Source organism: Lutra lutra, chromosome 4 (assembly GCF_902655055.1).
Source record: "Lutra lutra chromosome 4, mLutLut1.2, whole genome shotgun sequence".
In the NCBI taxonomy this organism is placed as follows: Eukaryota; Metazoa; Chordata; class Mammalia; order Carnivora; family Mustelidae; genus Lutra; species Lutra lutra.
In genome coordinates this window covers 9,144,803-9,169,938 of record NC_062281.1, presented here as the reverse complement: position 1 = coordinate 9,169,938, position 25,136 = coordinate 9,144,803, and the positions used below count along the sequence as shown (strand labels likewise).

General features: G+C 48.2%; 1 protein-coding gene across 1 annotated transcript in view; it reads left to right on the top strand.

Annotated features, from left to right (window-relative positions):
- Window positions 1-25,136, top strand: part of TG (thyroglobulin) — a 237,827-nt gene that overhangs the window by 79,255 nt on the left and 133,436 nt on the right. The window contains exons 29-35 of the mRNA XM_047727291.1: window positions 1,741-1,821; window positions 5,933-6,070; window positions 6,916-7,092; window positions 8,409-8,520; window positions 10,358-10,437; window positions 11,118-11,261; window positions 18,008-18,070. Of these exons, the coding sequence (XP_047583247.1) occupies window positions 1,741-1,821; window positions 5,933-6,070; window positions 6,916-7,092; window positions 8,409-8,520; window positions 10,358-10,437; window positions 11,118-11,261; window positions 18,008-18,070 (795 nt within the window). The remainder of the gene's footprint in view (window positions 1-1,740; window positions 1,822-5,932; window positions 6,071-6,915; window positions 7,093-8,408; window positions 8,521-10,357; window positions 10,438-11,117; window positions 11,262-18,007; window positions 18,071-25,136) is intronic.

Sequence of the window (25,136 nt, the reverse complement as noted above, 5' to 3'; positions counted from 1 at the left end):
CCAAGGATGCATTTTTCCAGGGGACTCAGCCACAGATGCCATTCCCCCCTGAGGTCATGGCGAGCGGGCAGTTCCCCCTGTGCTGATGCCATGACCCCCGCTTAGAGGTAGTGCCCCTGTGGGTGTGTGGAGCAGGTTGGGGCTCCAGATAAAACCCGGATTTGGCAACTTCTTTCTGCTCTGTTTGTTCTCCTCTGAATTTCCTGAGCATCGCCCAAGTGCCTACTCAGTGCCAGGACAGTGCAAGGCATTTGGGATGAGTCTGAGTGGGATGGGATGAGAGAGATGGGTGAGGCACAGCCTTCACCTGTAGGGAGTTCCAGCCTCAGGAAGCAGCGGGCGTAGCTGACCTGTACAAACTGTGGCTGTGGGGCTAGTTGGGGGAAGGGGACTGATGCCACCCCATGTCACTTTCTTCCTCTTCCTGGGATCCCTCCTCACTCTTGTGGGGTCCGCTTAGAGACAGGACAGTGCCCTGGGGTGGAGTCACTGGGTGTGATTTCTGGTTGTATTACTCACTGCCTTGTGGCCTCATGCACATCAGTTACACCCTTGCAGCCCTGTCCCCTTATGGGCACCATGGCAATAAAAGTGCTGGGCACACAGAGCTGCATGAGCTGGGGCAAGTGGCCCAGTGCCTAGTGTAGCCCAGCCACTACCCCACGTTGGTGGTGGCGAGGATGGATGGAGGGCATGAGGAAAAAGGAGGAAGAAAGGGGCACCTGGGTGGCTCAGTGGGTTAAGCATCTGCCTTTGGTTCAGGTCATGATCTCAGGGTCCTGGGATTGAGCCCCTCATCAGGCTCCCTGCTCATAGGGGAGTCAGCTTCTCCCTCTCCCACTCCCCCTACTTGTGTTCCCTCCCTCCCTCTCTGTTTGTCTTTTTCTGTCAAATAAATAAAATCTTTAAAAAAAAAAAAGGAACAGAGGGAGGGACGGGAGAAAAAGAAAAGAAGGATGCCCACTATATTCTCATTTTAAAGTTTAAAGATTTAATGAGATTATACACTTTGTTTTTCATTAGCCGTCCTTATAAGGTGGCTATAAAAGGGGACGGTATTTTATTCATTTTGCAGACAAGAACAACCAGGCACGGAAAAGTTCAGTGAAATGCCCTCCAGGCTTCCCAGGGGTGGGACCCCGACTCTGGCTCCAGGTTCAGTGCTTCCTAGTTATCAGAAATGTGTGAAAAGCTGCCAGCTGGTGAGGGATTAAGGACTTGCTTCTCCCGAGGATATTTGCCATCCTGAGCAAAAGCACCCAAAGGCGTGTCTGATGCCCTATTCTCCCCAGGGGCCCACTCTGCTTTCAAGGAAGACAAGTTCCCAACTTGGAAATTTTATTTAATTTTTTCAAATTCTGATTTATCTACTTTCCCTCTGAATATTCTGAGATGAGTTACTTCATCTCTGTGCATCTCTGTTTTCTCAGGAGTAAGTGACAATCTTACCCCTCACCCTCACAGGGCATTATAAAGACCAATATTTATGAACACATCTCATTAGCTTTGCAATGAATCATTTCAATATCGAGGACAGTAATGATTCTCTTAATGAGAAGTTGGCTGATGTGCCCTCAAAGGCCAAGAAGTACAAGTTTCTGCCCTGAATTTGTTCTAGATCCTGTCTCGGGTACCTGGCTGTGGACTGTGAGGCTTTCCCAATTTGCCATTTCGTTGACAAGAGGAATACCCTCCTTTTCTCACCCCAACATAAAACAACAATCTTTTTTTCCCTCCTAGATTCTGACATGGGGTCTCGATCTGAGTCTCTGGGTTGTGGAAGAAACATAGAGCCAAAGCCAGTGTCTCCAACAGACACAGGTACCAACTGCAAAGCCTTTTTCTACACAGGGGTGCCCGGTTGTGGAGATAAGATGGTGATGCTCCATGTCTGGTCCATGCTTGGACCCGTTAGCATCCCTGCCCTCTGCGGCCAGGGACCACCCTCTCAGCTAATCACTTCACAAACACAGACAGCTCCTCAGAGGGGCAACTGGCACTGAAAGTACAGTGGAACCATTGCAGAGTCATCACTGCTCCTGGAAAAGAAAGTGACCAGAACAGCAAAACCCAGCAAAAGTGATTAAACAGCAAGCTTCAGCTGATTGTGGTCAGTGAGTGTAAACGGAATGTACAGATTCTGGTACTGTTCAGTGAGGGAGATTTCTAGAGAGTCCTTGGGAAAGGGTCATTTTACTCAGTGGAAGATACAAATCCATATGTTAATAGGGACAGAGTGTATGTGCTGAGATGCTCTATCCCTAGCATCTCGAGTTGTTATTTCTTAGGGGGAGATAAAACTCAGAGGGGGAGCAGGGAGGAGGGGAAGAGGGAGAGGAAGGAGGAGGAGGAGGAAGAAGGGGGAAGGGAAGAGGAGACTCAGGAAGGCAAGGGAAGGGTAGACAAGGGGAGGGTAGATGGGAAGGGAAGGAAAGGGAACAGAACAGAATGGAACAGAAGGGAATGGAATGGTAGAGAATAGAACAGAAGGGAAGGGTAGATAGGGAAGGGAAGGGAACAGAAGGGAAGGGAGGGGAAGAGAAAGGTAGAGAAGGGAATAGACAGGAGAAGAGAAGGGAAGGGAGGGAAACAGAACAGAATGGAACAGAAGGGAATGGAACAGAAGGGAAAGGTAGATGGAAAGGGAAGGAAACAGAAGAGAAGGAAAGGGAGGAGGGAAAGGGAGGCACCATGGGAGGAACACCGCACTGCAAAGCAGATAGATTAGGACTTGAGCCACTTCATTTGCCACTTACGTTAACTGCATGGTCGTGAGTACTTTGCTCACCTTCTAAGAGCCTTGATTCATGTGTAGAATGCTCCTTGCTTTCCACTAATCCCATTATAGCACATCTGGGTGGAACACCTGGCACATTGCCTGGCAGTGACCAGATGCCATCCAAGTCACAGGTTTTTCTGCTTTCTGGGGCTTCTGTCCGGCTCAAATGAGAGACAGTGCAAAGCCCACCCCAAATGGGGCATGTTCCATAGTAGTTTGGCTGTTGTGAGTTCATTCTGCATTCATAGAGTTGCAGGAGCCAAGGGCTGTGCCCTGGTTTAGACTACAGGTTCTCAGGCCAGAAGAGCAGGCTTCAAACCCCAGCTCTGCTTCTGTCTGCCTGTGTGACCCTGAGTCACCTTCCCCGGCCTCAGTTTCTCCCTCAGTAAATGAGAGAGAGAGCAATCCCCATGAGCCAGGGCAGTTGTGGGAATTAGAGTAAGTAATGCTGAAAATTACAGGGGCACAGAGAAGGTGCTCAAAAATTGGTGGCTGTTATTACATGGCAGTCATGGTATTGGTGATGCTGATCCTAGCACCGAGCCTGGTTCATAGCAAGCATTCTGTAAAGTTCTGTCCCCAGTCCTCTCTCTTCCTGTATTGGGTGACAGAGAGCAGGTCCCTGTTTGGCGTGGAGACTAGGATCAGGGTACATGCTCCTGTCCAGTGCTCTTCTCAGTGGTGTCTTTTGCACTTCGGGAGGTCTTCCGGTAGGAGCTTTAGTTTTGCCAGCAGGGTGGTGGGAGGGGTGGGTGGGCGTGCAGGATGCTGCCCTGCCTTGCCCTCATAAGCAAGCATGTGGCTGGCTTTCTTCTGCACAATGACCTGGACCCTCGCCTTTCTGATCTTTGCCCGAGCAATATGGCAGATTTGTTCTGCCTTGGGAACCTCCTGAACACGTGGTTGGCATTCAAGTTTATCTGCAGCCAGCCATTGTTTTCCTGGTGAGCAAAGGTGAGCTCCACACTCCCTGGGGAGGGGAGCGGAAGAGACCAAGCTCCCCTTCTTGAGCCTCCTGGTGGCAGGTCTTGCATTTGGTGCTTCTTATGCATCGTCTTGCGAAAGTCAAGGCAACTCTGCTGACTGGTGTCATTGTTCCCACCTCGTCAATGAGACACATAAGGCCTCAGGCACCTCAGTATACCCTGGTTAAGCCAGTCCAGCACTAACTAAGCAGCGCCAGGATTCAAGCTGTGGTCAGCTGCCTCTGAAGCCCGGGTTCTTCTAGAACACCAGCCGCTCCTTGGCACAGGGTGGGCTCCAGAGCTGAGTCCTGGTGACCCCCGGCTGGTGGAGCGGATGGGTTTTGGTTTGATTTGCAGAGCAGACTTTTTTTTTTTTTTTCCCAACTGAGCCAGTATTTTTAACTTAGGAGATTTTATATAAAAATTGAGATTTTAAGCTTCTCTAGAGAAAAACAGAGCACAAGCTCCGGCAGCACTGGTTTCAGATTTCTGCCTGGCGCCCGTCCTCTGAGCTGAGGTGAGCTGCCCTTGCCATCAGGGGCCCAGCTCTCTGTTGGCCCCAGGCCCTGCCTAGCACCAGGAACTCCAGCTGGCCCCACCTCCCCTGGGACACTTGTGTTTGGGGTTCCCCCACCTAAGCCATGCCACGGGGGTTGGGGGGCAAGTAGCCAGACCTCTTGTGGCAAGGTACAGGTGAATGACTTCGGGGCGATTCTGGATGTTTTGTAAAATCCAGCATTATACCCCGTGTCAGTCCACATCTATGGAACCATCACATGACTCCCACAGGAAAGACCCCCCCCAAAGTCCCCTCACCAGAAGGGGAGCTGGGCCCCACGCCCAAGACCTTGGAGGAAATCAGGGTGAATAGACCCAGCTCAGCTTGTTTTTCCCTTTCTCAGCTGATTACATTCCTGGGCTGAGGAAGATAACGCCACTGAAGGAGTCACCCCTTTGATCCGCTCCTGTCTGGCCGGGCCCAGGGCCACTTCCCTGCCTTGTTTACCTGGCCTGTGCACTTCGGTGTTCCTCTGAATGGCCTCACCATTCAGGGCACAGTGAGGAATTCTCCCCTTTCCACTTCAGGTCACTTCAGTTAGTCTGAGTGTTTGAGACCTGCAGAGGGAAGCCAGCAAGGAGAGCCTCCTATCTGGCAAGGCCTGTAAATGGGCCCCTGCTCAACTCCTTGAACTGTGTCAGGTCCCCAGAGTAAGCACCTCTACCAAGTCAGACCTCTCATGAAGGGCAGAAATCAGCCCTTCACCCCTGGGCCTAGAACACTGAGCCCTTCAGCACTGGAGAGCCTCTTTATAGGGCTACAGAACATCAGATAAGGAGGGAACAGCATTGACCTTGAGGCACAGGAGGACTTGGTAGGTGAGGAAGAGGGGTAAGCATGAACAGTAGTCCTGGGAGCAAGCAGTGTGGCAAGGCTTCAGGAGTGTAAATTGAAGCAATTGGAGATAAATCTTAAGACACGGGTAGAGCCTGGACCAAGAAGAAAGCTTGGACTTCTGTCCTATGGGCAGCACGGCACCCAGAAAGAGCCTTCAGTGAGTGATCATGGCACATGAAGATATAAGGAGAGACTAAGGGATAGTCAAGCTGGAGCTTTCATAGTTCAGGGCAGAGCAGAGCTGAAAGCTGTCTGAGCAGATGAAGGCTGCCATTTGGGAGAGAGCTAGGACTTCTGTGTGGCTTCAAAAGATAGGAACATCAATGGTTCACAGTGATAGATTTGACTCCACAAAAGATAGGGGCATCAGTGTTCGAAGTGACAGATTTGACTCCGTAACTTCTTAATGGTGGAGTATGGCGCTGTGGTCAGCCCAGACATGTCAAGCAGGCTGTGGGGGCAACAGACAGAAATCCTGTCTTTTGGAACCAGATGGCTCCTAAGATTTCTTCCAAACTAAGAGTCTAAGAGTTTGCAACTCTGTAATTTTTAGGACTGTCTGAAACCTTCTGGACTCTTCCTGCCTGGCTTGACTCTCAGCCACATGGCCTCCAGACATGCCCTGAGTTCACACCACCTAAAGAAAGTGTGTGTGTGTGTGTGTGTGTGTGTGTGTGTGTGTGAGAGAGAGAGAGAGAGAGAGAGAGAGAGAGACAGGGATGGTGGGAGACAGAAAGAGAAACTCATTGTGGAGATAAAGCAAAGGAAGTTGACTCTCTCTTTCCTTTTTAGATTTGGCAACAGACCTTTTCTCCCCTGTGGACCTTAACCAGGTCACTGTCAATGGAAGCAGATCCCTGCCCATCCAGCAGCACTGGCTTTTCAAACATGTGTTTTCACCTCAGCAGGCAAACCTATGGTGTCTGTCTCGTAAGTATCCTCTGACCTCATCTTCCCCTTCTAGATCCTTTGATCAGGCAACACAGACCTGGTTAACAACTCTCGATAAAAAGATATGATGAAACTCAATGGCATAACTCAGGGATCACTTCAGTATTGTACCATCAGTAATACTGAAGAAAGACAGGACATAACCTGTATCTTCAAGAAGCTTATATGATAGATAATCTCTACTTTACTCCAAGAACCTATCATCCATCCATCAATCTATTCATCCCTTCATCCACTATCCATCTATCCATCCATCATCCATCCATCCTTTACTCAGCAGGCATGTGCTATGTTTAGCATGTGCTATGTTCTAAGCCTTGTGTTTGACCTTGGAGATGAGAAAAAAAAAAAGAAAATGAATTAACTATGACCCCTCCCTGTGAGGGAGCTACCATATACCAGTGGGAAAGTCTGACGTGGTAGTGGGAGCAGGCAAGATCATTCACAGAGTTCACAAAGTTTTTACAGTCCTGTGGCCTTTGGTCTGAATATTTTAACTGCCTCTGAGATGGTCTTGGGTAGATCCAATGGAGTATTGTCCTGGTTCTCCTGCATTTCTGTGTGTACAGCTCACTCCTCACCCTGCTAGACTCTGCTTTTATTCAGAGCCACATGGGTTCTCAGTTTGATGGAAAGTCCTCTCTCCAGCTTGTAGAACCCCAGTATTTTTTCTTGGACCTTCCAGACTTGGTAGTCTAGACTCTCCTGGGCCTCTGTCTTCCCAGGAAGAATCCCTACCAGGCATTTCTTCCTTGTAGATCCTGTAGAGTTTCCTTTCCTGCAGGCCTCCCAAGGACTAAAACCCATCACTCTCTTTTTTGCAGGCTGTGTCCAGGAGTCCTCTTTCTGTCAGCTGGCAGAGATAACAGACAATGCACCCTTATATTTCACCTGTGTCCTCTACCCAGAGGCCCAGGTGTGTGATGATGTCGTGGAGTCCAATCCCAAGGGCTGCAGACTGATCCTGCCTCACAGACCAAAGACTTTGTTCCAGAAGAAAGGTGAGTACTTGGTGGGATCTGCACAAACTGCTTTTCTAGTGGGCTCTGGGCTCTGTGGTTTTAGAAATACCCAGATTAACTTATTCTTTTTAAAATTAGGGTTACTCATGCTCCTTGTAGCAATGTGAAGCCATTTAGAAATGCATGAAGCTGATGATGGAGAACAATCCTGTTCTGCACTCCCACTCCTTAGAAAAAAACACTGTTAATGCACATATGAGTTAAAATTCCATTTCACTGTATACTACAGAAAATGCCAGCAGTGGCTTTAACAAGATAACAGTTGATTTGTTTCCTCCAAAGACATTAATAAGACTATTTTGGGGGGGAGGGATTTTTTTCCCCTTGTTCAGCCTCTATTTCTTCCAAGATGTTATCATGCTTTACTTACTGTTCTACCTGTGCTGGAGGTCTCTCTTACATATCTGCAACCCTTGATTTTACACTCAAATATAAGATAGGGGCCCAGAAACTAATTGGCAGGCTTGGAGTATGTAGTGAGAGCTTGCTGACTTGAAGTTTCCCTGTAGGGTAGTCTAGTTGGGCCACCCTTTGAGGAATTCCTCAGGTCATTATTTTTAAGTCTTTCCTGTGTAGGAATCTTATAATATCAAGGTGGCACCATGAACCTGGCTGCTATTTGTTTGGACGCCAGATTAGATTGGAAGATGAGAATCTCAACCTTCACCTTGTGGATGAACTTGAATGAATCCCCTAGTTTCAGTGTGGGACTCCCACCACGATGGGCAGTCCACCTGTTGCACCCAAGAGATCATCTCTTTTTTGTACTCTCTGGAGAATAAACTTTCCACCTTCTTCTATGGTGGGGAGAGGACACTTGTCTCCTGTGCAAAAGAGACAAAGATATCTGGAGACCTCATTGCTTCTTAAGGAAATTTCCAGCCTATCCTAGTTTAGTCCACCATCATCCCAGTGATGCCAATGCTTAAACTTTTGGGGATTCCAGAAGGTGGATAAAGTTGTTTCTTGTTCTTGCCACAGAAAAATTGAGGATTCAGCTTTCTTAGTCTACAAATTCAACTTCATACTCTTCTGTGCGCTTTCTAGATTCTAGAACTCTGTTGATCTATCCCCTCTTCTATTTTCTTTATCCTTGTGGGTGTGATCCTTTACAAAATTCCCCTGACTGTTATTTTAGTGAGATTTGGGAGGAGAGCAAAGGGTAGGCATGTGAGTTCAATACACCATCTTTAACTGGAAGCTCTCAATCTGATATACACATACTCATCCTCATATTTTCATGGATACGACAAATTTCTTCCTAAATAATATAATTTATTTCTTCCCCTGTATAGTTGTACTGAGAGATAAAGTGAAGAACTTCTACACTCGCCTGCCATTTCAAACACTGATGGGAATTTCCATTAGAAACAAAGTGCCCATGTCTGAAAAATCCATTTCAAATGGGTAAGCTACTTCAGTCCCCTTAAGTATTTATTATTAAGACTTTTCTATATTCATGAAGATAACAACTTAATATCAGTTAAAGGCACACACATAAAAAACTGTAAACCCAAAGCAAAGAGTGAGAAGGTCATGAGGAGGTGGCCATACCTAAAAACTGTGGCTAAGTTAACGAAACACAAAATTTAGTCCTGAACTCCAAGTCAGCTGACACAAAAGGGAAACACTGACCCATATCTTATCAAAAACAATTGTCAAACACAGTAATAAACCGAATCAGCCAAGTCTCACTGTGTTGTATGCAGAATCTGGAGAGCCAGTAAAACCTTTAATAGGATCATAAGATTATAAGGACTTTTAATTTGACTTATTATTTTTAAAAGTATGTTATGATATATTTAGTTAGTTAGCTGTGATTTATTGTTTTAATTGAAGGTGACATTTCTGTCAGCCCAGTCTATGGATCTCACCAATCAGAATCACCAAGAGGACTTTTTACAAACCTGGGTCCTTCCCTGGACCTACTGAATCATCATTTCCTGGGATGGGGCTCAAGAATCTGAATTTTAAGTAAGATTCTCCTCCTGGTGATTCTTTTCTACTTTGGAATTTGAGAGTCACTGGTTTACGAAGTGTTATTGATTGATGAAACTGTGTCATGTTGCTGGTGTTGCAGATTTGCTTCTGAAGGTGACTTAAAAAAGTGTTACAGGGTAGATGACCTTAAGATATGGCAGGATGCTGCCCATGAGGATGGGACAGGTTAGAGAAGGAGGGGTGGAACAAGGGATCAGTCTGATCCTGGTGTTGGGGACTCAGAAAATGGTGGTGCCATGGGAAAGCATCTCATCCAGGCTGGAACTTAGAATTGGGCTCCCAAAAAAGGAGAACAAAGTGATGGGTGGGCTGGTGGGTAGATGGGCAGGACTCTGGGAGAGGAAACCATGGGGTAAGAGCCCACAGGAGTAAGGGAAGAGATGCAGTCAGCACTGGAAAAACTGCCCAAGACAGGGAGGTTTTTATCCACTGGGATGTGACTTGGGTTCAGGGCTCCTAAGACCAGGCAGAAGAATGGCAAGAACGAGGCAAGGTCCCCACTCCAAAAAGGAGCTGAGGGGTTGAGTGAGTCCTCAGGGATCAGAAATAAGTGATCAGAGCTGGGACATGTGGTCAGGGTGAGAGAAGTTAGAACTGAGCCCAGGAACATTGGCTTGGACCCACTAAGTTTCTCCAGGAATGGTCGTAGAAGCTGAAGGTGGGGTCTAGAAGCCACCTGAGTTATTAAGGGAAATTATGTCCTGGGATGGGGCCTGGATGTGCTGACCCAACAAACAGGGGCATGTTCCTGAAGTGTAATTAGCCTACACTGCAGAGTGGATATGGCGGGAAGCTGGGTCAGGGGACAAGTGCTGGTCTTTGGCAACAGACACCTGGTTGTGTCACTCCGACTATAAGCTTACGGAATCCCCCATTTCTGCAGATGCCTTCACTACCATCTAATTCTTTTCCCAGAGCCCCAGACTGGACTTTCTCCCAATATGAAAGGATTGTAGGGGCACATTCTGATGCTAGGTGAGCTTGGCTTAAAGACTGGCACATAGCAGGCAGAGAATAAATGCTTGGTGAATGAATAAGCCAATGAATGAAGGAGAAAAGAGTTGAATTCTGTTTTCAGAAGGAACTCAAAGCTAGGAATCCACTCATGCATACTGACCAAAGCACCCCCCACTTTAGGGAGTCATGAGGAAAGGAAAACCCAGAAATAAGAATGACTGTAACTCCGTAGGTCCTGGGCCACCCACACAAACCCTCTTGCCCTCTCTTTCTGTTCTCATGCCAGCTTCTTCGAATGTGAACGGCTGTGTGATGTGGACCCATGTTGCACCGGCTTTGGCTTTCTCAATGTTTCCCAGTCAAAAGGTAATAGTGATAATAATTCTGCCTGCCTGTGTGCAGCTCTTTGCAGTCTGGAAAGCATGCTCACACCTCTGGTCTTCTTGTGCTGGATGGGGAGGCATGATTCTTGTTCCCAGATGGAAAGTGGGGCCAGGGAGAAGGGAGGTGGTTAATCACTGGGATAGCTAGCATAGGTCCTGGCCCACTGGCACTCCTGCCCTGCTGAAATGGCCTCCTTCCATACTCCCGTCTCATCTAAGACTCAACTCAGGCAGCCGGGGGAGATGAATTCTGGATCCATCCATATGACCTGAGTTGAAACTTGATTCAGTCACTTCCTAGGGGTGGGATCCTGGGAAAGCCACTTAATCCCAGAGTCTCAGCATCCCTTATCTGCAAATAAGGATACAAATGCTATCCCCTAATGGTGTTACATGATCCAGTGATATGGTGCAAACAGGGCCCTAGCACAGCCCTGGGCACATGACGGGTGCCCCATGAGGACCAGCTGCCTCCATCCCTGTGTTTTTAGACCAGAAGCTCATTGCGGTACAGGTTTTTCATCAGTGACTAAGGTCCCACCTGGAATATGGTAGAACACCCCAAATATCTACTGGAGAATGATGAGTTTGCAGAATTTCTCTCATTCAGATACAGTCTTCCATCGTGATCATTTTCCTGGTCCTGTTTCCTCTTTGCTCCAGGAGGAAAAGTGACATGCCTAACTCTAAACAGCCTGGGATTTCAGATGTGCACTGAGGAAAACGGAGGAGCCTGGCGCATTTTGGACTGTGGCTCCTCTGACACAGAGGTCCGTACCTATCCCTTCGGATGGTACAAGAAACCTGGTGAGTGACCCGTCCCAACCAGCTGTGTGGGAGTCTTTAGTTGACCATTTCCTAATCATGTATTAGGATGATGTGCTTAGGCTAGGAAGTAGATTAGTTGGGATTCATTGGGTACACATGACAGAAATTGATTCTGTTCAGTGTAGGCAGAAAAGGAATTTATTAGAAGTCTGCTGATGGACTCAAAGAAAAGATGACTCGCTAGGTCTCAGCGACATGGATGCATTCAGCAGGAAGGGATGGATGCATCTCCATCATCAGGTTTTGGTGGTTATAGTCAAACTTTAAATTCAAGGGAGAGATACTGGCCCAGCTTGGGCTATGCATTCTCCCATTGCTAGAGGGAAGGTGGGAAGGCTTGAGTGACAGTCCCAGCAAGACTGGATGCACTGAGGGAGAGGAGGGTCCCCAAGGTACAGTTAAGGTGTTATTACCGGCCAGGGGAAACCAACAGATGTGCCCTCTGTCAAGGTCCCTTGTTTTTTGAAACTTGTTAGTTAATCAGGATAGTAGAAACACATGGCAGTCTTGGGACAGGAAAGAGGGGCACCAATGTATATTTGACAACATACATGGAGTTGAGATTTCAGGGTGAAGGCAGGATTGTGTCAGTGTGGACACTTCACACATCTGTGCTGAATATATCCCAGCACATTTTAGGAGCTCAATTTGAAAGTGGTGAATGAATGAATGGTTTGCATGTTGTGATGGAGAAGCTCCTACACTCAAATGAAGAGATACTAGTGTCTTCCCGACTCTGTCATCTACTGTGGGTTTGTCTTTGGAAAACTCTTCCCTTTTCTCCATTTCTCTGTTGGTAAAACAATGAGTGATACTCACTCCGGTCTTACCAGCTCCTACCTTCCAAGTGTGTATCAATGTGGGTACTCTCGGGAACAGTGGGGAGTTGCATGGAGACTGGACATCCTCCCCCTGTGTCCCAGAAGCAAATTCATAAAGATGTCTCAGATACAAAGAGATTGAAAACCCTGTCTGTGTAGGTGTCCAATGGAGAGGCTGAGCTGAGGTTCATTATCTCTGGTCTCTCCTACTAGTGGCTTCCTCATTAGTTTCAGAGTTGATGATAAGACAGATGCTGGCCCTCCTGGGGCATCTGCACTAGAAATGAGAGTCCTGGGATTTCTGGCTTGGAGGAATCTTAGAGATCCTTAACTTTGATCTCTGTATTCTTCATATCACCCAATACAACACATTGCTCAAAGGAGGGAAGGAGAGGAGACCGATATTATTCATGGGTCTGCTGTGCGTTCACAAGTGTGATGTGTCCCTGCTTGTGCTGGTTCTTCTACATGGGTGTATAATTCACTAAGCCTGGTGCCCCGTGGAGTAGGCATTATTTCCTCCATTTCAAGATGAAGAGAGAATCGCATAGAAAGTTGAAGCTACCCAACCAAACCACACAGCGAGAGTCAGGTTGAAAGCCCAGAGCTCATGACCCCAAACTTCACTCTCCTCCATTTCCATGCTGGCTGGTGGGTCTTCGATATCCAATGAGAGATCAGATGGAAAAATGTCCAGACCCTTTGTCTGACTGGTTTTCTGCTAACTCAATTAATTAATAAGCAATTGACTAGTACAATGAAAAACACAAAATAAAACTGTCTAATAAGCTAACAGACCAAAAGTCAATGATTTGGCCTCTGGTTCCAGAGCCATCTTCTACTTGAGGGGCCGGAATGGGGTTCCTTGGTGGAATCTGGCCCTTGGCCCTTGTTCATGAGCCTACTAATCCCCAAGGCATTCCTTGGCTTCAGGGAAGATTTATTTGGAGTTAATTATTAGCAGGTTGAACGGAATCTTCCCTGTTGATGTCTACCTTGAGAATCCTGTGACCAATCCTTGGTCTGAATTCACTCAGTGTTAGGGTAATGCTTTTTAGTTTTATTTTAACATCTTGATTTATTTTAGGGAATACCTCAGAGTTGTATAACAAGAGTCTCACTGGGTCGCTATTTAGAGAAGAATGTTCTATGTAGGCTTTTACTAACTCACAGGGACAGGGGAGAAGGGAGTGCCTGCTGAGAACAGCAGCCTCTTGGGAGACCCAAGGCTAGCTGTGAGTATTGAGGGGGCTTTGAAACAGAACTCTTACCCTGCAGAACCTCCCTTCCCATCTCTCCTCCCATCCCTCTTCCCATCTCCTCACCCCACCAAAGACTGAAAAATGTCATTTTGCATCTTCATATTGCTCAGGGAAGAGTTGGATAAAAAGAAGCTTAAGAAGTAAGTCATTTGTTCAGAAAGATCATGGGAATCAGACCGGAACATTGCAACATCATAGCAGAAGTTGGCAAAGCAAAGAAATCAAAATGCCCATTGTCCCGACTCATCCCATCTATTCTGTTTCTTCTCATCTGACGGCACAGACCACTAGCTTTTGCCAATATATATTTTGTAGGGTCAGGCTGGGGACTCAGAGTCTGTCCAGAAACTCCAGGCCAGGGCATTAAGTATTCCCAGTGGTGCTCTCTTTCAGCAAGCTCTGACCGAGTGCGGACCATGCCCAAGGCCTTTGGTGTTACCAGCCCAGCCTATATTCCTTGCACTCTTCCCGTGTGGTTGGCTGGATAAAGCAGTAGCTTGTCTAATCCTCATAACCACTGTGAGATGAGGAAAGGGAGGTCCAGGGAGGTTAAGTCACTTGCCAAAAGTCACACAGAAATTGTGTCTTGTGCACCCAACTATATACCATAATTATTGAGCCCATCAGAAAGAACTAGGTCTGAACTTTGGCTCTGTCATTTGCCTGCCTGTACCTCGAAGGGGGCATAAGACCCTGATCTTCCCTTCTCCATTCATCCTGCACATGAAGCATTAGTTTTTCCAGAAAAATCCTTTGCAAGAATTTCTGTAATAGACTTCGCCCTTGCTTCTGAACCATGGCTTGGCCACTTAGTGTACTGACATCTGTACTGAGTGTTTACCCCAGGGCCCTGGTGAGCCCCCAGCCTGAAAGCCAGACACAAGAAGCCTAACACAGGTCTCCTTTCCAAAGAACTAGCCCTGAGGAAGGAGAAAGGAAGTGATACTCACTGAGTTCCTACTGCACGTCAAACACTGTGGGAGCCTGAGAGGCAGAAGTTCCTGCCTGCAGAGTAGTTAGCTGGGCTGAGGATGCAGGTGTGAGAGAGACAGAACATCTCTGAAGCTCAGACTTTATGTCACAAGAGTGCGTCCCTCCTGTACTGATTTATTACCTCCCTGTGAAGTTGGCTCTATTCCTCTCTCCTTGTGAGGAGACAATTATTCTCTGTAATCAGAGAGCTACTCAGGGACATGAGGACAGAGCTCACCCCCAGGCCAGTGTTCCTGTGGCAGGATCCACGGGAGCTTCTGGAACACAGAAAGGATTATGCAAAAGTGGCTCCAGGGCAAATCTGGATGTAGATGAAGAAGAGCATGCTAAAGGGAGCAGTGGCCACTGTGTGGGGACAGGCAGCAGGCCATGGAGGTGGGGTGCACCATGGTCCTGCCCTCACAGCCCTCAGGCCTTCAGAGACCTGCCTGCAGGCCATTGGGCAATCACACCATAACCTCCATACCAGGCTGCTCGCAGAACAAAGGCCAGAGCTTAGCCTCCTGGGATCCAGGAGCAGAGAGCACCAAGAGGGGACACGAGAGAGCCCACGGCAGTGCCCTATCTGATTTTACTGTCCACAGTGCACAGAAAGTACCATGTGTCAGCTCAGAGCTGAACTTCATGCTGAACGACTCTGTATGCAAATGAGGCTGTTGGCAGCCCCTTCCTGGCAGTAGGACCCTGAAGCTAGCATTCTTCACATCCAGGAGGGGAGTAGCTGGGCAGGTGTTGCTTGCGGTCTGGCAGTGCCCCAGAGCCCAGGGTTTTCTGGAAGGGGAGGGCCTCTGGGGCACTGGTACCTTCCATTTGCCCTTTGAAGACAACTAGGGCGACCTGTTCTCTCCCCAGCTGTGCATGGCCTGCAACAGGCACAGGGTCTCTGATTTCTTTATAAAGTCAAGTGTGGCGTCTAAAAAAACCCCAAAAAACAAAAAACAGTCGAAGCCACATGGTTCCCACCCTGTGCTAAGCAAATGTACTTGGACCTTGTAGCGATTCTAGATGTGGGAACATAACCTGGGAAGGAAATGAAAAATGCTTCTCATCATGCCTCCTTACAGTCCTCGTGGAAACGGCCACCTGTAGGCAGTGATACAGAACGGTCCACTCTCCATTCTCACTCACATCCAGCCTGGTCCTCAGCACCAAGCTGGCTCTGGGCACCAAGCCAACATTTTGCAGCAACATCTTTCTTAGTCCCCAAGCAACCCAATGCAGTAGGGCCTGCTGTCACCCCCGTTCTGTGCTGGGCTGACCAGGGTTTCACAGGTGGCAAGGGAGAGGGGAAGCCCTGATTTGCCATGGTGTAAATGTCCCCACCATGGCCACTTAAGCTACCAGCTTGCTCTCTGTCTTATCCCAAAGGCACAATCCTATTAAGAAATACTATAGGAGGTGACGAAAAGTAAGGAAAGAAAAAAGAACAGTAGAGTCATGTGATCTGTTCTGTGCTGAGATGAGCTGCATGGTGGGGCTCCTGGGAATGGGCTCTGGCTCGCCTAATGCCTCCGTGACATTAGACATTTCTATATTTCCCAGTGGTCTGCGGTACAATAAAATACACTGTGTGCTGTGTATGCCACATGCCTTCCTTACAGTACAGTATGACACAATACAACATATAATACAGTACAATTGCAAGACTCCTTGGCAGGCTGCCCTTACCTTGATTCCAAGATAGATTTCCAGAAGCAGAGTTACTGAGTCCGAGGGTGAGAACATTTGAATGCCCTTGACAAGATGGTCTCATTGTTCTCTGAAGACTTCACTCAGTCTTAGGACCTTTGCTCTGAGAACCACTCTCTTCCAGGAAAGACAAATATTTCAACACACAAACCAAGCTGGCCTGCTGGGTGTAGTGGGGCATGACGGTGGTTAGCAGTTCTGAATGTCGCCTGAGGAGCTCACAGAATGTTGGATGACCGAAACCAGAGCTCCGTGGTCCCCAAAGTGTGTCCCTGAGAACTTGTTAGAAATGCCAGATTAGGGGCACCTGGGTGGCTCGGTGGGTTAAAGCCTCTGCCTTTGGATCGGGTTGCGGTCCTGGGGTTCTGGGATCGAGCCCCATGTTGGGCTCTCTGCTCAGTGGGGAGCCTGCTTCCTCCTCTCTCTCTCTGCCTGCCTCTCTGCCTACTGTGATCTCTGTCTATCAAATGAATGAATAAAATCTTTAAAAAAAAATGCCAGATTATGTGCCCCACCTAGGACCCCAGGACCTGCTGAATCAGACACTGTGGGGGCAGAACCAGGGTCTTAGAATGATGCCTGGGAGGCAGTGAATGTTTCCAGGCAGGTGAAACCAAGGAACAACAACAAAAAAAAATCCAGCACAACTGGAGGTTCTAGAACTGAGAAAGGCTGGGTCATGGCTCCCTGGGTCAAAGTGAAGAAGGGAAGGGAGAGGTGGCACTTTAGGCCAGATTAGGGCATGACTCTAATCTAAGGATTTTCAGGAGGCAGAGGAGGATAACAGTGGCAAATTGTGTCACTGCAGAAGGGCAATGTTAAGAGCGAATAATGGCCAACATTTATTGAGTGCCTACTACATGCCTAAATCTTTACATGTGCCAACTCATCTAAACCTTACAGGCCTGAGATATGTATTGTTGTAACCCCTATTTTATAGACAAGGATGCTGAAAACAGGGAGTTGAGGTAACTTTTTGAGGTCACACATACGGAAGCATCCAAGCCAATGTTGCCCTGGGCCGCTGACCCCAGAGCCTCACCCTTGACTGCTGCTCCTAACCCCTGCAGCTGCACAGGCATGGAGATTAGTCTGGGCCCCCTGGGAGAAAATACTGATGGAGCTTTAGACCTGTTCAGTATGGTGAGAGTGAGGGGAAGAAGATAGCTAGCACTTACGGATTACCTACTTAGTACACCTGATGTCTCATTTAATTTTTCACAGCATCCTCCTTTTATCAGTCCTGACACTGGGTCTAGAAAAGTCAGATGACTTGTCCCTCCACACTGTTTCTAAGTGGCATACAGAAATTCAGGTCCAGCTCTTACCCATGCCTGGCGCTCCATTATCTCCTACCAGCCTCATGGTCATTCTCAAGGTGGACTTGTATTAGCCTCATTGTGCACATGTGGAAATAGGCTCGGAGGGGTTTAGTTTCTCAACCAAGTGAAGAGTCAGGAAATTATGGCTGTGAGCACATGTGCTGTTCCCCACCTGTCCCTGAAACAGGGCAGGACTGCACCTGTTCACCCCCAGACTCACTACTGGCTTTGGTCAGGGACATGTGTGCAAATGAGGTGTATGTCCTTTGTAGGCAGAAGCCATAGAGCAAGAGTGAAGTTTGCTGTGTTTCTTTTTCCCTGCTGTTGTGGAAACCAGGGGCATGGTGGAGCCCTCTTCCACCCGGGATCTGGGAGGGGTTGACATAGAACCAAGCTCCAGCCCACCTCCTGTGGATATGAGGTACAAGGGACAGACCCTCCTGCATGGTGGTTTTAAGCCACTGAGATGTGATTGTCCCCTTGGCCCAACCTAGTCCATCCTGACCGATTCAGGATGTCTCCGGGAGCTGAACACAGCCTTCCTGCCTTGCAGGTGTGATTTCGCCATCACCTCTGAACCTCTGTTAATGCCTTTGAGTGTGTAGGGGAGCTAAAAGGCTGCCTCTTCTTCTTTTCAGTTGCTCAGGATGATGCTCCCAGTTTTTGCCCCCCGGTGGTTCTGCCTTCCCTCCCAGAGAAAGGTAAGCGCATGGTCTTTTCCACCTCTCTGAGGAGAGATCCACTTCCTTGTGCCTTCTCCTCTTCTCCTTAGTTTTGCGCACTGTGGATAGCTCGCACGGCCCTCTCATCTTGGTTAATTCAAGCTCCTGTCAACCGCACACATAGGTAGATAGGGCAATGCTGGCACCATGCCCATTTCACAGATGAGAAAACCTGCTCCCAGGGAATAAATGGGACCTTGACTGAAATGCCTTGACTGACTAGTGTAATCCACTGGAAGCTGAGGAGGGTTTAGTCCGGTTTCTGCATATTTTTTTCCAAGGATTATTTTCACCCAGTCCAAAAATGCCTACACCTGCCCTGTCCTGGGGCAATGTCAAGAATGGTGACTCTTTTGTCCCCAGAAGGAAGAACTAGCCATCTCTTAGTGCAGAGAAGCGGGGACTTGCAGTCCTCAGCCTGCTGGGTGTCACAGGAACATCTGAGGCAGGGCCTTACACCCGGGACCACGGCCCAGACTGAAGCTGCCACCTGGTCCTGCACATGGCGTACGGCCCCACCAGCACAGTCTTGTCTGGTCACAAGGCAGCAGGAATTGTGGGACTGGGGTGGGCTCAGGGCAGGTGAGCGTGGGCCTTGATGCACATCCTGGTTCTGCCTTCCTTAAGTCAGGAAATGACTGCAAGGGCCCAAGCGACGACTTTAATTCCTGTTCCTGTGACATGATGTCTGAAGAGCTCCAGACACCTGTCATTACGATCCTGGTTGAAGAGACAGAATGTACCTTGTGTAGGAGGGTATCACTTAGCCAAGGCTGTGGCTAAAAGTGTAAACGTCCTCAACAACCCAGGTTATGAGCTGCTTCCACCAAGTTTAAAGAGCTAACTTTGGAGATCGTATGCACACGTGGATATTTTTTCCGGCACATTCTCTACAGAATTGTATCTGTGTCTAAACAGTTGAAGACTTTATGTCTAGGACTTTGGGTGTGAGAGTGGTACAGGTATTGCATGGTGGCCGCTTTTTGAAGTGCTGTGACGTAGGAGTCACCATTTGCCGAGTCGTGGATGGTGGACAGGGAGGGGGTCGCTTAGGATTGGTTGACACACCCAAGGCCAAGCAGGGAATACATTTCCCAGCCAGACTGTGGTCAAAGTTGATATGAACTTTTATCAAGATAATGTAAAAGCAATTGAAATAATCAAATTGTCCTCAAAGAGTTCTACCGCCTGCCACTTCTGCTCCCAGAGCCTATCTCGTTTAACTCTTAGAGGCGTCTAGTCTCTTCCTGGTCTCTCTGATTCTAAATAACACGAGGATCCTGCTATTTCTTGATTTGTCCATCTTGGAAGCTACTGTTGAGTTCCTGGCTTGAATGGGGGAGGATTTGGGCTTCTCTTTTATCACCCTTTCCAATGTTCCCCCTTCATCTGCAACATGTATAATGTCAAGACTTGGGGTCAAAACAAGAGTGAGTATTACTTGCTCTGTCCACATACATATGGCTCACGGGGGAGCCCCACAGAGTGGGAACGTTCTCCTGTTTCCATTACCAGTCACTGTGTGTGGGTGGCTCACAGTTCTGTTTCAGCCCCATGTTCCACCCCTGCCTTCCATGACACCTCGTCCTTCCTGGGCTTCCTGGGGTGCCTGTGGAACAGACAGGTCAGACAGGTGCTCTGCAGGCACCTGGGGATTAGCTTCTCCCTGCTAACATGGCTGTTAACACACCTCCCTCTTCCTCTCTCCCCTAAAAAATGTGTTCAATTCCCTTACCTGCTCTTTGCTCATTCCCTTTATTTCATTTTTTTTTTAAATTTTATTTATTTATTTGTCAGAGAGAGAGAGAGACCACAAGTAGGCCGAGAGGCAGGCAGAGGCAGAGGGAGAAGCAGGTTCCCTGCCGAGCAAGGAGCCTGATGTGGGACTCGATCCCAGGACGCTGGGATCATGACCTGAGCTGAAGGCAGCCGCTTAACCAACTGAGCCACCCAGGCGTCCCGACCCTTTACTTCATTTTATAGGAGGGAAAGATGAGAAATTGTGCTGCACTTAATTAAATGCGAGAATATAGTCTCTTTTGAAGTTTTTCAACATTTAGCGAAGGCTCCGTTTCGTCCTCAGCACTGCACTAATCATTTGATCTTCACCCAAATTTCGAGAGACCCAAATCTCCTCTTTTAATATCGGTTAGTTGTAGAAAATTCAAACAATGCAGAAATAGAGAAGACAAAAATCACAGAGTTACATAGAAGTCATGCCAGTTCAAACATTGCTTAATTAAAAAACAAAAACCAAAAAAAAAAAAAACATTGCTTTATTTGCTTCTAATCTCTTTAGGCTTATTCTGTGGTCTCAGGTAGTTGTAAGCTCTCCACGATGTTACTCTTTTGCTTTTAACGAAAAGAGCATCCTGTGTATATTTCCAAATTATTATAGATCTTTCTAAATCATGTATTCACATATGCATATGCTCGTTCATACATGTATATTCATTCATTCATTCATTCATTCATTCCTCTGGCACGATGCTTCCCATCTGGTGAGGCGGAAGCAGGTAAAGGCAGGTTGGTGTCAATTAGCAATGGTTTCTGTACTCTTTGACCAGGTAGACATGCTGCCCTTCACTAACTCGTTCCTCTGTTTTTGGACATTTGATTGTTTATGACACTTCCCCAGTACAGAAGTGCTGCAGTGCATCCCTGAGTACATAAAGCTCTTCCCAACATCTAGGTTACCTCCCAGGGGCACATTCTCCAAAGCACCATTACTGGGTTTGACAACTTTGTATTTTAAGACTCCAGGTTTGTGTTGTCACATTGGTCTCCAACAGCTGTTCCTAGTGGCACCCTCGCAGGCAGTGAGTTCATTTCCGTCTCTGAATGTCAGAGGCGTACTGTGCCATATGAACAAATCAGAGCATGTCTGCCCTCAGGTGACGAGAGTGCTTCCACTCTGGTTTCGTGATCATTTGTATTCCTGGGACTTGAAGGCCCCAACCAAGAAGGAAAAGGACGTAGAATTTCGTTTCCCCCTTCACACATGCAGTCTGTGGATCTGAGCGGAGCTTTCCAAGGCAGAATGACATGTCACAGTATTTTTAAACAAGTGTGATTTTGACAAGTGTGATTTGGAAGCAGGAGGGATGTCAGAACTGGCATTCCATCTGTGCTTAGAGTTCCCAAATTGGAATTAGGAGTCCGGGTGTGTTCCTTTGGTGGGTATCAGGGGGAGAGCACAATTCTGCCTCCATGGTATTGAGATGCCAACGTGATTCTGATAGGGATTGTGTGTGTGTGAGTGTGTGTGTACGTGCGCACGTGCACACATGCGGGCACACACCATGTATGTATAAAATGCTCATCTTTATGCACTTTCTGTTCTGGGAGAAAAGGAAATATTTATTAAACACCAAATATTTTACAAATCACTTAACGCTCGTGAGAAATTTAGATGGTATTAAGTTCTGTCTTTCAAATAAGGGAGTGGAGGGTCAGAGAGGTTAAATGAACACCTGGGATTTGAGCCCCCGTGCATCTGTCCCCTCTCTGAGCTAGATAAGAATGTCTGGTTGGTTTGAGTTTCTGGAAAGGGTGACAGAGATAGAATTCCAGTTCTAGACTTGCCTGGATGTCTAATGCTTGGCCTTGTTTCTTGTGATGAGTCTGTGTATTTAACCACCCAATCAAAGCCTCTTTGAAGAGGGGCTTCTGAGACACTGATTGGTCAGTGGGGATGGTGTGAAGGTGAAGGAGGGCTTCTGAACTCTCACATATCTGTCGGGGTGCATACCATGTACTAGAGCACTTTCTTTATGTTGTCCTAGGGAGGTTTTGAACACATGAGCTGGTTTGAAGATGGCAGGAGTTTGTCAATGGGCCAAGTTTCAGAAAGCCTTTCCTTCATAGAGAGTGGTTTGTGTGTGCAAAGGCCCAGGGGCATGAAACAGCCCGGGGCACTCAGACACTGGAGAGGTTTCCATACAGTGGGTGTGTGGCCATCAGTGAAGTGAGATGGATGAGAGAAACCTGTGCTTGAGTGTGAGCTGGCAGGAGACTTTGGACAACGTTTGGCCCTCGAACTTTGTAGGATCCCTTAGGGATGGGTGAGGAACCAAGTGGCAGTGAGCTCTAGGGTGGGCAAGTTAGAAAAATGTGTGAAGGAAAAACAGCTCATTTTTCACTTCAGTGTGGTTCGGTTCTTGGGTGACGGATTCTGAGTTTTCACTTACATTCCAGAAGAGGTACTGTGCTGTGTGTTGGAGGTCTTGAGTGCAAAGAGAGGAACCTGACTTTTGGTCAGGAGAAAGGCACAGAAAGTCAGAGTTGAAGGAGATGAACCACTTACCACCGAGGGGGTTCAAGAGGGCTCCCCCCAGATTCATTGCAGACAGGCAGGGCAAATGCCACAGGTGCACCATGGCCACACTGGGTCATAAAGAAGGATTGAGCATCTGTCAGATGCCAAGGTGGGAATAGAAAGCACCCTGGGCAAGGGGGGTGCATGAAGAGAAGGCCAGGGTGAGCACTGGCCCCGCATATGCAGGGAAATACAAGTCCTTCAGGATACCGGGACCAGCAAGGGGCAGGGAGAGGCTGGATGGGGGACAGGGGCCAAGAAATAGAGTGCTTTGGGTCCCACACATCCCCGAAGGTCTTTACACAGTTGCACAGTGAGCTTTAAAACTGTCCGAAGACCCTCCCTTGGGGCTGTGAGTGCGATGCATTGGCAGATGGACAAGTTTGATTTTGGAAAAATGGGGACAGTAGTGTCATCTCTGTTTAGAGCACCATTTTACTCTTTGGGGAAAAATATACTTATAAAAAACAAAAACAAGTGGAACACTAAAGATGTCTTTATAACAGACAAATGTCCGTTGTTTTTAAAAGACCCACAATAACCCATCCTGAGAGGATGCTTGGGGTTAGCAGGAATCGTCTGCTCAGACATCGGAGCCTGCTGTAGTGGGGCCTCTCTCTCCCCCTCTCCTGCATGCCCAAACACAGAGTACTGGGGTTGCAATTCAGAGGAAAACACAGACTATGAGGGTTTGGAGATTTTTATCTGCATTCTAAGCTCGTGCCACCTGAGGCCAGCCCTTGAGTGCGAGGCCCCCCGTCAGCAGCATGTGTGGAGGGCTGTGAGTGGCCCTGCGGCCAGGAGGGTGTGAGGTGGTGCTGAGAAACAGGCCTCCTTCCGTGGGCCCTGCCCAGATTTCCATCGCTTCTCCTCCCCACCTGCTAGAGCTCAGGGACAGCCAAGAGCCTGAAGTTCAGGTGATGGGAGTGGCGGCACGAACCGTCTTTTGGGCTGGACTTTGTCTGACTTGCCTCTGTCCTTTCCCATTGCGGTGCCAGAGGGCTGGTGGAATTCAGTTGATCATTTCTACAGATGTTTTCCATTAAGCCAGAGAGTGGTGTGATCCCAAAAAATGTCCGTGCTGGCCGGGAGCGTGCACATCGTCTAATTGAGAGAAACGATGGGACACGGCACAGCCTCGGGCTTTGAAGTCCGTCCACCCAGCTTCCAGTCCTATTCCTGTTCTCACCCACTGATGTCTAGGACCGCATTTCGCAGCCTTGTGCTGCCTCCGCTTGCCTCTTTGAAATGGGAATGATGGTAGAAAATAAGACAGACGAATCTAGGAGGCACATGTTGCAGAATAAGTAAAGGACAATGTTCCACACAGAACCTGATAAAGTGAGTATTTAAGAAATGTCAGTGATAATTCACAAGTCCAAACCCATCTTTTCATGGAAGAGGAAACAGGCAGAGAGAACATGGCCCTACTAAGTCACAGCCATTAATAGCTCAACGGGAAAAGCTATAAAATTATACACACACACATAAATATGTAGAGAGAGATTACATATATGTTATATATAATATATATTATATATATAGGGAGGGTGGGGGGAGGGAGGGAGGCAGGGAGTGCATGCAGGGGGAGGGGCAGATGGAGAGAGAATCTCAAGCAGACTCCTTAATGAGCAGGGAGCCCGATGCAGGGCTCGATCCCATGACCCTGAGATCATGACCTGAGCTGAAATCGAGAGTCGGATGCTCAACTGACTGAGCCACCCAGGTGCCCCTCTTTTAAAAATTCCTGAGTATTAGGATATCATGTCAATCACTGTGCTAAGTGCTTTCCCTACTTTAATCCTCACAACTGCCCTATGGGTTGTGTATGATTACGCCCATTTCACAGATTTGGAAGCCAAGGGTCAGAGAAGTCCAAGGTCACACAGTTAGTAAACAATAGAGCTTGGGTTCAAACCCAATCCGAATTCAAAAACAGTCTCCCCGCTGCATGTGCTCACTGTCGCCGGTTGAGTTTTCCGGGAATCAGACTCTGAAGGGGTTTGGTGTGCAGGTCCTTGTTTAGGGAATGGTACCCGCAGGGGTGGGAGGGGGAAAGGGAAGGCACAGAACTGGCCAGAGGAGAAGGTAAGCTACAATGTGGTCTCAGCTGCCCTTTCAGGGATGCTGGGATGACCTTTAGAATGTCTGTGCCCTCACATTGGTCACACGTTGATGTGAGCACGACCTTCTAGAGGGGTCAGCAGCACCGGCAATGGCAGGGCAGACCGGCTCGTTCCTGACAGCACAGCGTGCACCACAGGGGGGCAGACTGTAATAGTCTCATCGGGGGCAACCTGAGGACGCAGCAGGGGCCACTAAAGACTGCAGGTGCATTGTCGCCTTCCCACTGAGCCTCGATACTGGTGACATCATAACCCAGACAAGGGCGAATTCTTAATCCTTTTGGTCCTCAGGCTGAAAGGCCCAGGTGAGCAGGCGCCCACTCCAAAAGCTTATGTAAAACGCACGTCTCCTTTCCAAATATGCAGAGTTTGTGCGTGTGCACGCCCTGTCAAGGGAGCTCACGGCTCAATGTGTAGTAACTCCATGAGAACAGCTGTCTGGGGGTGGGTCGCATCTCCACAGGGACCAGCTTCCCTGTCTGAGCAGGGCGTGCAGCCGAGACGCCCCTCTGGCACAGGACCGTGCTGCCCCAGCAAGTGCTATCAGCAGGGACGAGCATGCTGTGGGCACAGCCCCTCCTGGACCCCTAGCAGCCCCTCC